This window comes from Mercenaria mercenaria, chromosome 6 (assembly GCF_021730395.1).
Source record: "Mercenaria mercenaria strain notata chromosome 6, MADL_Memer_1, whole genome shotgun sequence".
Lineage (NCBI taxonomy): Eukaryota > Metazoa > Mollusca > Bivalvia > Venerida > Veneridae > Mercenaria > Mercenaria mercenaria.
This window is the reverse complement of record NC_069366.1, coordinates 57,580,214-57,592,317: the sequence shown is the minus strand read 5'-3', so window position 1 is coordinate 57,592,317 and position 12,104 is coordinate 57,580,214. Positions and strand designations below refer to the sequence as shown.

The 12,104-nt window shown below is 35.8% G+C and overlaps 1 protein-coding gene across 1 annotated transcript in view; it reads left to right on the top strand.

Moving 5' to 3' along the window:
- LOC123548804 (RNA cytosine C(5)-methyltransferase NSUN2-like) overlaps positions 1-4,191 on the top strand; it is a 28,732-nt gene extending 24,541 nt beyond the window's left edge. Inside the window, exons 17-22 of the mRNA XM_045336347.2 lie at positions 189-321; positions 1,053-1,124; positions 1,663-1,801; positions 2,584-2,626; positions 2,928-3,052; positions 3,549-4,191. Coding sequence (XP_045192282.2) covers positions 189-321; positions 1,053-1,124; positions 1,663-1,801; positions 2,584-2,626; positions 2,928-3,052; positions 3,549-3,586 — 550 coding nt within the window. The 3' untranslated portion in view covers positions 3,587-4,191. The remainder of the gene's footprint in view (positions 1-188; positions 322-1,052; positions 1,125-1,662; positions 1,802-2,583; positions 2,627-2,927; positions 3,053-3,548) is intronic.
- Positions 4,192-12,104: the final 7,913 nt, after the last annotated feature.

The following is a 12,104-nucleotide window of genomic DNA, read 5'->3' as shown; positions in this document are numbered from 1 at the left end:
TTTTCATCCACTGTCAAAAAAGTTGCAGTTTTACCTTTTATACATTACTGCGATTTCAAAGAAGGTGATCTAAAAGAGTTCACCAGAATAAGTTTATGATAGTTACTTTCTAGGAAATAAGGAAAGTTTCCATCTTGAAAGTAGTTTCAGTAAGTTCTATATTCTGTTTTATCACCTCTACTTTACAGGGACATGTTTGATTTGAAGAAAGTAAATCCACTACCCAACATGCTGAAATACGTACAAGATGGCAAATTTACGCTTTTCTACTACTACAACCCAACAGTTCGCTCTCTCATCAGATTCAACACAGAAGTTGCTGTAAGTTTTATACTAATTTGAACAAACAGATGAATTTCTTGGTCAGTAAGAACTCACACAGGTCATATGCTGCATAGAGTGCTTCAGGCTGAATTATTGTGATCACTATTGTAGTTCGTCATGAGTTTTGTCTGTCAAAAAGTTCTGCTATTGTAAGACGCATGTTCTCAGTGACATTTTGATGACATAGTGTCTGAAATCATCGTCCTCCACCTTTGATTTATACATGAGGGGAAGTTGGCAGATACTAGGGGAGAACAGGTTTGTACTGGTACAGAATCCAGGAACACAGTTGATGTTAACTGCCTGCAGTTACTTAAAATATTTTTGAAAAACAGCGTTAAAACCAAAACAAACAGATACAAAGTATCAGTAAAATATTTTTAGCTCAACTATACGAAGAAGAGGTAGAGCTATTTGACTCACCCATTCGTCGGTGTCTGCATCCCAATTTGGTTAAGTTTTTGTATGTGAGCAGGTATCTCAGTACCCACTTGTGGGAATGGATTGAAACTTCACACACTTATTCACTGTGAAGAACTGACTCACTGCACAGGTTCCATAACTCTGTTCTGCTGTTTTCAAAATCATGCCCCTTTTTTCTACTTTCAATTGACAAGGCTGTTGAATAATCTAGCATTGCTGTCTGCCATCAGCTCTTATTTTTCTTTTTCTAAATATTTTGAATGGAAGGCTAATATTGTATATAACAGGATATTTATTTTTTACAGAGGAGGAGCAAAGCCCAATGTGGTGGAATGCTCATGATGAGATGTGCTGATGGTGGAAAAACCGATGTAAAGGTATGTCATTTCATATACCAAACCTCATGAGATAACACTTCGGTAAGAATAGTTTAATGTCCCACATGTTCTTATTGTGTTCCATATAATCGCATGATGGAGACAGCTTTTTGTGCAATTACTCTTACTCCCTTCAGTGTTTAAAGATTTTTATGGAGTCTTACTAGAAATGTTGAGGATTGGCATATTCATAATGCAGAATTATTTTTGTAAAATTTAGAAGAGTTTGATACACAGCATGGCAAACTTAGCATTGAGTGTCATTAAAAATGTAAAAAAAAAATACATTCAGATAATAGTATGTTTTGTTGGGTCCCTCTGACAGCTGAGTTATTTAGTTTTAATTGTGAATGAAGTGATTGTATTTCAAGAGCTGATTCATTCCTCAGTAAATTCTGAAATTTGTAGTAGTAGGTTTGATGTCAGTGATTTAGGTGATAGGACTTCATATATTGTGAAGTTTGATTTTATTTCTGTTCTGTTAACATTTGTCAGATTGTTGTCTCCACTGATGTTAGCACATTGTCTGTATTTGTAGAGTACACTGCCGGTACTACAGTTCATGAACAAACGCCTGCTCACAATAACAAGGGCAGATCTGGTACAAATGCTGGAAAACAAGGAAGTTGTCATAAAGGACTTGACAGACAGGCTACAGAAAGAACTTCAAACCGTCCGTAAGTTACCGCAGAGCAGTTCACATTTCTGGTTGTCGTTCAAATTAAATACGAGATGAAATTTTGCAAAAACATTGTGCAGTTGAATAGTTCTACTCAATGATTGAGTGGTCATTCTTCCTCCATCTCTGTTTCATGTTGTCACTTGAATTGCTTGAAACCAGTTAATCCTGGTAAGGAATAAAAGAAGTATCACCAGATACTGTGAAATAATTTTTATTCACAAATTTACGCGTATTTCGCGCTAGGACCATTGCTCGAATTTATGACCGCGCTATTATTATTTTTTGATTATATCTTTCCCTTTCTAAAATTGAAAATGCGCAAATTAAAGCCTGCGTGAAACAGTCCTTCTTCACGTTTGCGCGAAATTTCATGCCAGCAAATTTAAATGATTTCACAGTATATGTTTTATCACTGGAAACTCCTCTGAGTTAAGGAAGGAATGTTCTAGTCCTGTCAGTATTCTTAATATGTATACTTTCACTCAGTTTCAGTCAAATTTGTTACTTTGACTTGGGTAATGTTGAAATGAATTTAAAAACCAGTCATTGCCCTATGTAGTTATGTCATGTGTCAAAAGAAAATATCATATTACCTAATTGTAGACTGTAAGGCATGCAAATGTTAAGTAAATAAGTTATGAAAAAAAGAAGGCTATTCAAATTTCTTATAACCCTCAAAATGTATATTAAATGTATGTATCATGTATGTGTGTGTATATATTTGAAGCTATAGAAACATATTACAAGATTAACATCTGTTTTCCTTGTGTATTTCAGCTGACAATGGCCCAGTCTACTTCCTCTATGAACCAAAAGGAAAGTAAGTTGCATTTTACTTGAAAAATTTAATTTTTATGGCACAGTGTTTCAACAGAGCCCCAAGTTGGAAGATTTCAGATTTTGTACGGAGAAAAATTCGACCGAGTCAGTGTGAAATGTCTGTGATAAGTAGCATTTTGACTTTAGAATGCTTTAATCAGAGGAAATCTTTGTGCAGTTACAAGTCGGAGTTACTCTGAAAAATTTGAAGAGAAGATACGATGTAGAGACACATGATTGATGTTTGCAAAATCATTATGTTAATACTTCTGCAGTACTAATTTAAAATTCTGACCTTTCAGGAATGCAGATCCAAAGTGTGCAATTGTAATCTGGCGTGAAAAGTTTCCACTGTTCGTGAAGGACGAGTTCTTCACACGATCGGAACGTCAGCACTGTCTGCGACTGTGTGGAGTTGATCCAGACAGTATGTTAAAAACTTTACATATTTCCATTTAATACAATTAATAACAATTGTTTTAAAAACTTTGTATTTCTATTAATACACAGTTCAGTTCTTGAACTACATACATGTATAAACAGTTGGACAGAGTTAATTCTTACCCTTTGAAATGTGTACATCGCCTTGGTTTTGAAAACATAATAAAGATAAGGCATAATGTTAAGCATAATGTTAATCAAGTTTTTCAGGTAATTTTCACTTCTATATAAATTAAATGAACTTAAATGTTTTTGATGGGGTAGAAAAATGTGCAGCTGTCACTGAACTAACAGGACCCTAAAAATTGCTGGCTCTGATGCTGACATTATGCTGGCTCTACTTCGGTACAGAAATCAAGAAACAAATATGATAATTATGCTCTTGGGCAGCCTCATCTTTGGGCTAGGGAAACAACAGTAAAAAGCTAAAATATTTTGAATCACTGAATGCATGTTTGACGAGGTTTATGTTTTTTTTAAAGCCGTAGAAGCCGAGGAGGAAGAAGAGGCCATGGAGTAACATGTTCACACGTCTTCGTCCACATGCTGTGTCGCCGGAAAGCCCATTTCTTGACCTACAGCAGAAGATCATTCTACTTTGAAAGCTTACAAACCTGGGAACAATACTTTCAACTAATTTCAATGGAACTTTTTGTTGGTAGCAATTCATCAGTGTCGTGTTATTTTGGTTCTTTTTAATCAGTAACTCTTAAACTCTATTGAGGCTTAATATCAAGTTAAAATTGGAAAAGACAAATATGTCTTCTACCTTTGTGACTATAATGGAAAAAAATCAGTGATTATTGGCTTTGGTCGAGTGAATTTTATAACTAAATTTGATTTTGTGGAAACAATTCTAGGGTGTTTTAACAAAATATGAACAAATATATGTCTAAAAGTAAGTGTAACATTGTTGTAGTAATGTTTTTATGTTGTAAAGAAGAATCATGGAAAAACTAAAAGTTGTAGTAAATAACACTGATTATGTATATAGTATGACCAACAGTTTTCCCATTGATTTTAAAAATCAACTCATTGCAATTCATTTCTCATTGATCCTTAAACTTCATTTTGTTTTATAAACTGTGGTCTATAGACAATAAAGTCAATGACGATTTAAAAATCTTCGTTTGTTTGTTTGTTTTTAGGATAGAATATGTTTCCTAGTTTCATATTGTAATGTGAAATCTTAATTTTGGCATGAAATTTTGTGGTTTGGGCTTAAACACCTATTGGTGGTATATGAGTTTGTGGTTATGGTAAAATGAAGTGCAAGTTCATTTTGTGGATCTGTTCAAATATTAAAAGGCCCCCAATAGTAATGACTTCACATAGTAGCTGGCTCTTGGATTCATTGCGAGTTGTAACCTGTTCACAGCAAGTAACTGACAAACTAATATTGCATCATTTGTAGGAAACTGAATGAACTAATTGGTGTTTGTCATCGTCATTTGCATGGCCATTAGGAAGAAGAGTCTAGAAGATTTTTGGACCCGTCTGACCCATATTTAACTTGGTAACAAAGAAGTGTTGTCTTGTTTTGAGATGGAAGAATCTACAGAACTGGAAACAAGGCCAAGGTTCTGGAGTCTTCTAATTATACTAAGTTCAGTTAACCAAAGTATATAATTATTTATAGACGTGTGCTCAAGGTCATCTACAACTATATTGTTTGTATTGAAGATCTGGTTCTGTATAAATTTAAGGCACTTGGTCAAAATGTTTGCCTAAAAGGGCTATGTGCAGTATTTGGCAACATTTTGTTTTAGAACTAGGTGAATCATTAACGCAACGAAAAAATGAAAATTGGACTACAAACAAAAAAGGTAACCATTTGAATGAAAAAAAAGGCCCTGTATCACTCACCTGAAAAAAAGTAGGTTAGTAGGTCACATTCATGGTCACTGAAGTTTTAAGATTGGTGTGCAAAACTACATGCCATCCAAATTTCAAGGCTGTATCTTAAAAAACAAAAAAGTAGGTCAGTAGGTCACATTCCACATGACCCCTATTCGAACTTGTCCCAAAGACCCTCAAGGTTAACATTCTTACCAAGTTTCATGACCATAGAGTCATAAATGTGGCCTCTATAGTGTTAACAAGCTTTTCCTTTGATTTGACCTGGTGACCTAGTTTTTGACCCCACCTGACCCAGATTTGAACTTTATCTAAAGATCATCAAGATTAACATTCTGACCAAGTTCCATTACATATGGTCATAAATGTGGCGAGTGTTAACTAGCTTTTCCTTTGATTTGACCTGGTGACCTAGTTTTTGACCCCACCTGACAGATTTAAACTTTACCTAAAGATCATCAAGATTAAAATTCTGACAAAGTTTCATGAAGATGGTCCTAAATGTGGCCTCTAAGAGTGTTAACTAGCTTTTCCTTGGATTTGACCAGGTGACCTAGTTTTTGACCCCACCTGACCCAGATTTAAACTTTACTTAAAGATCGTCAAGGTTAACATTCTGACCAAGTTTCATTAAGATATAGGCATAAATGTGGCCTCTTAAGTGTGTTAACAAGCTTTACCTTTGATTTGACTAGGTGACGTAGTTTCTGACTCCACTTGACCTTGATTTGAACTTGACCTGAAGATCATCAAGATTAACATTCTGACCAAGTTTCATAGAGATGTTGTCATAAATGTGGCCTCTAGAGTGTCAAGCTTTACATTTGATTTGACCTGATGACCTAGTTTTTGACCCAACCTGACCCAGATTTAATCTTGACCTAAAGATCATCAAGATGAACAGTCTGACCAAGTTTCATTAAGATATGGTCATAAATGTGGCCTCTAGAGTGTTAACTAGCTTTTCCTTTGATTTTACCTGGTCCTAGTTTTTCACCCCACCTGACCCAGATTTGAACTTTACCTAAAGACCCTCAAGATTAACATTCTGACTAAGTTTCATTATGGTATGGTCATAAATGTGACATCAGTGTTTAACTAGCCTTTCCTTTGATTTGACCTGGTGACCTAGTTTTTGACCCTACCTGACCCAGATTTGACCTTGATCTAAAGATCACCAAGGTTAACATTCTGACCAAGTTTCATTAAAATATAGTCTTAAATGTGGCCTCTAGAATGTTAACAATCCTTACCTTTGATTTGACCAGGTGACCTAGTTTCTAACTCCACTTGACCCAGATTTAAACTTTACCTAAAGATCATCAAGGTTAACACTCTGACCAAGTTTCATTAAGATACAGTCATAAATGTGGCCTCTAGAGAGTTAACAACCTTTACCTTTGATTTGACCTGGTGACCTAGCTTCTGACTCCACTTGACCTAGATTTGAACTTGACCGAAAGATCATCAAGATTAACATTCCGACCAAGTTTATGTCATACAGATACTATCATAAATGTGGCCTCTAGAGTGTTAACAATCTTTACATTTGATTTGACCTGGTGACTTTTTGACCCAACCTAACCCAGATTTAAACTTCACCTAAAGATCATCAAGGCGAACGTCCTGACCAAGTTTCATGAAGATACAGTCATAAATGTGGCCTCTAGAGTGTTAACAAGCGTTTCCTTCGATTTGACCTGGTGACCTAGTTTTTGACTCCACTTTACCCAAGTTTCATGAAGATACAGTCATAAATGTGGTCTCTAGAGTGTTAACAAGCTTTTCTTTTGATTTGACCTGGTGACCTAGTTTTTGACCCAATATCGAACTCGTCAAAGATTTTATTGAGAGTAATATTCTGACCAAGTTTCATTAAGATTGGGCCAAAAGTTAACAGTCAAATTGTTGACGACGGACAGACGACCGACGACAAGGGACATAGGGCGATTACAAAATCTCACCTTTGAGCACTTTGTGCTCAGGTGAGCTAAAAAAGATAACCATTTGAATACCATCTATGTTATGAGATGGAGTCATTTTGGACACATTGATGTCATTCTTTCCTTTTATGGGCATTACCATATATGGTAAATCAATGATTAAAGACTAGAAGAATCATATTTTGTAGGTTATGATATACTGTAAAATCATTTAATTTCGTGGGCATGAAATTTCTTGGATTTGGTCAAAATGGCAGATTCGTGGGGATATAAATTCTTGGATTTCAACTTTTGAACATAAAATGAATGGAAATTTTACTTATTCATTGGGATTAAATTTCGTGGATTGACTCAACCACGAAAATTAGTCCCCCACAAATATTAATGATTTCACAGTATGAACCTTTTAAAAGTTTGTGTAATAAAAGTATACCTTGAAATTTAAGTTCTATGTTTAATTGTATTTAACAAAATTTTTCCGTCAATAACATTTAATAATGCTTATAAAAAGGAAGAACACTGACATCACTGTGCCCTGAATGGCTGCTGTTACATTAATTTTTTAAGCCCCAACATTTATGGGGGGGGGGTGGGGGGTGTTGCTGCTGCTCTTCCCAAAATCTTGTGTGTCCAACTCCTTGCACACATTTTTTGCCTGATTTACTGTAAACTTTCAAAGATGAACAAGCTTGATTTGCAGATGAAATTTTTCTGTAATTATTTTTACTACTGTCTGGGCACGGATAATTTTGCTATATAGAAAAAAAGAGTAATATCCGTCGTGTCCAACTCATAAAACACTATTGAAAGAATATGCTTCAAACTCGAAGATGAACAAGCTTGATGTTCAGATGACCTTGAAGGAAGGAACTTGAAGGTGAGCGCTTTAGGGTCAATTACCCTCTTGTTTCTAGAATTAGACCCTTTCTTACAAAATAGGCTATAATGAACACGTTTAGTGTTCAACTCCTCGTACAATTCTTGAAGGAATGGATTCGCTCCGACATATGTATAAACTTATCTGAACACAATTTGCTTTGAACTTTTAGTCGAACATAATTCCTGTGAAGATGGTCTGTACTAAAACTTTGCTATTCAGAGGATGGTGTAGTATGTGGAGACATCTGTGTCTTATGTAGACAATTCAAGGTTTGTTTGTAGTTGATTTTTATAATTAAGTCCCCGTCTGGGGGGAGACATTGTTTTTGCCCTGTCCGTCCGCCCATCTGTCACACTTCATTTCCAACCAATAACTGGAGAACCACTTGGCCTAGAACCTTCAAACCTCATAGGGTGGCAGGGCTTACAGAGCAGTCGACCCTCACTCCCCTTTTCTTTTTTAGGTCACTACATCAAAGGTCAAGGTCATGGGCTTGAATAAAGGAAAACCATTTCCGATCAATAGCTTGAGAACCACTTGACCAATGATGTTGAAACTTTATAGGATGATTGGACATGCAGAGTAGATGACTCCTATTGATTTTGGGGTCTCTGTTAAAGGTCAAGATCACATGGGTATGAAAATGGAAAACCATTTCTAATCAATAACTTAAGAACCACCTGGCCCAGAATGTTGAAATGATTGGACATGCAGAGTAGATGATTCTTATTGATTTTGGGTTTATTCTATTATAGGTCAAGGTCACAGCAGCCAGACCATGGAAATCCATTTCTGGTCTGTAACTGGAGAACCATTTGATCTAGAACCTCAAACTTCATAGGGTGATAGGACTTGAGTAAATGCCCCCTATTGTTTTTGGTCATTTGATCTAGAACCTTCAAACTTCATAAGGTAATAGGACTTTTTGGGGTCACTCCATCAAAGGTTACAGGGGCCATCTCTCCGTCACACTTCATTTTTGATCAATAACTTCCTAGGGTGATACGGCTTACAGAGTAAATGACCCCTTCTATTTTTGGGGTTACTAGATCAAAGGTCAAGGTCACAGGGGGCCTGAACATGGAGAACCGTTTATGATCAATAACTTGAGAACCACTTGACCCAGAATGTTGAAACATAGGATGATTAGTCATGTAGAGTAGATGACCCCTATTGATTTTGGGGTCACTTGATCAAAGGTCAAGGTCACAGGGACCAGAACATGGAAAACGCTTTCCAATCAATAACTTGAGAACCATTGACCTAGAACCTTCATAGGACGATAGTACATACCAAAGGAAATAATTTTTTCAAGCTTGATGGTCAATGTCCAAGCATTCTCTATTTCTTGATATGAATGCATTTGCTGTTGCCAAATCGTTGTCATTGTACCTCCAAACAAAGTGGTCATCTACTGACCATGACTAGTTTCCTTCAAAAGTTTAATGGCCATGGTTTACCCGGTAAGTGTTCTCATTCTATGATAACTGTGACCATCTGACCCACTTAAGCAGTAGAATCATCTAAACACTGGCAATCATCCAACAAAGTCTTCTCTTGGTGACTGAGAATTGTTTTCATTCTGCCGGTTACAGTTACTTTGATGTCAGCCCTACTGAACCTTAACAACAGAGTTATATGCTGACATGGTCAAAATATGTTTCCTTAGACCAGATGTGTAACAATTCCCCAGAATCATGTGACCCTAAAAGCTGAGCATTTCAGAGATGACAACTCTTCACTTGCTACAAATGTTTAGATATGTGAAATTATGAAAAACTTGGAAAGCATACATTGTAATATGGCATTAAAAACAAAACTTTAAACATATGGAATGAACTGTGGTTATTTCGTAACAAAGTGATATCAATTTTGTTGTGTTTAACAAAAAGATGTCTCCATCCCTTGTATACTGTAAACAGCCCAATATACTTCTTATCAATTCACAATTCATTCATTATTGTTTGCTCCTACTGTAAAAAAAAAAATCTTTCCTTGCTTACCCAGTATAAGAGAATGCCAGTTATATCGTACATCATTCCAAGTACTTAAGAAGTTACAGCCCGGACAAGCAAAACAGCACACAGTTTTGAACTTTGACTTTATAGTGTGACCTTGACCTTTAAGCTACCAATCTGGTTCTTGCACGCGACACACTGTGTCATGGAGGCAAACGTGTGCCAAGTTATTTAAGAATCCCTTGATCCATGGATAAGTTACAGTGTGGACATATTCGGACACACCCTCACACATACACCAGCGGGCTAGACAATAAAACTCTGATTCACAAAAAGAGACCTGTAACAGAATAGGCAGACCTCAGTTATTTGCCAATCATTTTTCAGTTATTTATAGGAAACCAAACAGTCTACGGTCTATTTTTCATGAGTAATACAAGTTGACCTACTTTTAGGAAACTTGTCAAAATATAGAAGTTGATATGGGAATGCCATCAGCATGTTTTCTTACTTGCTTTTAAGACTCTGTTCTTGACCATGCCATCATGTCATTAAATTGTGACCGCTTTACAGGAATTTTTTTTACATCATTGGACAAATGAATAATATTAATGAATGAAAATATTAAAGAACTTTCAGCCTTGTCTGTTTTTGGACAATGCTGTATGGTGTATGATGTAATCAAACAGGCAGTGTTTTGCATCTGCTCAAAATTTTGGATAAAAATTAATTTTGTGTCATACTGTGCAGTGAAGCATAATTTTCAGCCATGTTTATTCCAAGACAAGGTTGTAAAGCGAGATACAATATTGTACAAACAGAATTTCTAGTCTCTATCTTTTTTATTCCATGAAAAAATTGGTACAAAGAAATATTGGCTGTTCAAAGTCAAGGTTATTTTCACATAGTATTTTCTGTCAAGCCCTTGAAGGTTATATTAACTGATTGACAAATATTCTCTACAATGACCCGAGATGCAGAGCAAAGCTTAGTCATGATGGCTCAAAAAGGAAGAGGAAGAGACCCAAGAACATAACTGGCAGAATTTCTTGTCTGCTTGCTGTCCTTTTACTCCACTGGAGGATCTTTGAATAAAATGGAATGGCTCAAATGGTTGGCATAATGAATTACATGCAAAATACAATTTTCAGCCCTGTATGTAGATCTAAGGTGTAACTCTAAACTGCCCAACACAAATTTTAACGTTACCCAAAATTACATCATGTGGAGCTTTATTTTCAGTACTTAGTCAATTTATGGTCAAGACCCAACAGTGTGAGACACTCGTAGCTAAAATCTTATTAAAAAGATCATCCTATTTATGGTTAAGTTATGACATTTAGTTTGCTTAAACTGCGAAAAGACAGGTGCCAAAATTATGATAGCACTGCTGTTTTCACAATGCCCCTGTGTAGTCAGGGAGAAAATTCCTTAGATACTGCTGCAGTTGTTTTGTCTGGAAAGCTAAAGGAGAGGGGAAGCTAGCTAGCTGATTCTGTTAAATACAACAAAAACCTGCAATTTATAAAAAAAAAGAACTTGTTAACAAATGGAATGGAAATATTATAATGTAAATAAATATAAGAAATGAAATTATTTCTTAGTTCATCCAAAACTAGAACTGTCACGGGAGTGACGAATAATACCCTCACAACATGGCCTTGTCATAGACGTATGGCAAACTTTAAGTTGGAAAGGGGCCATAACTGCATAAAAAACTTGGTGTTTTTAGCCAAAGTCGAATTTGACCTGTATCTTATGATGTTACACCTGTGTATCAAGAATTATTTAAATCTGTCGCGCCTTTCATGGGTTATATGTCCAGAAACCATGAGTTTGGCAAATTTTATGTTGGAAAGGGGCCATAACTACATCAAAAATGTTGATTTGCAGGCAAAATCGAACTTGACCTGTATTTTATGATGTTACACCTGTGTACCAAATTTTATTCAAATCTGTCATGCCTTTTATGAGTTATTTTCCGAAAACCATGAAAACAGACAGTCCTTTATACTCTCCCCCTCCGCCACCCCCAACTTCGTTTTTGGGGGTATAATGAACAACAGAATATAACTGACAAAATTTCAAATCTATTGCTCTTCCAGTTTTTAAGAAAAGTGGACCTAAACAAAATAACGTAGATATATCAATTTTTATAATGTGCCATTACTCTGAACAAGAGCTGTCTGTTGACTATTCGAAGAATTGATGCAAGTATGGGTTCGTAGTTATTTTTCGAATAGTCTAGCTAAAATAAATGTGAGTAGAAAAGTTGTGTACTCTTGCGTACCCATAGAGACCATGATGGAAAGCAAGTGTTCAAAGTTTCAAAGCCATATATCGAACAGTTTAGACAAATATGGAATGGTACGTAAAACTTAATTAATTTCTATGTCGAAA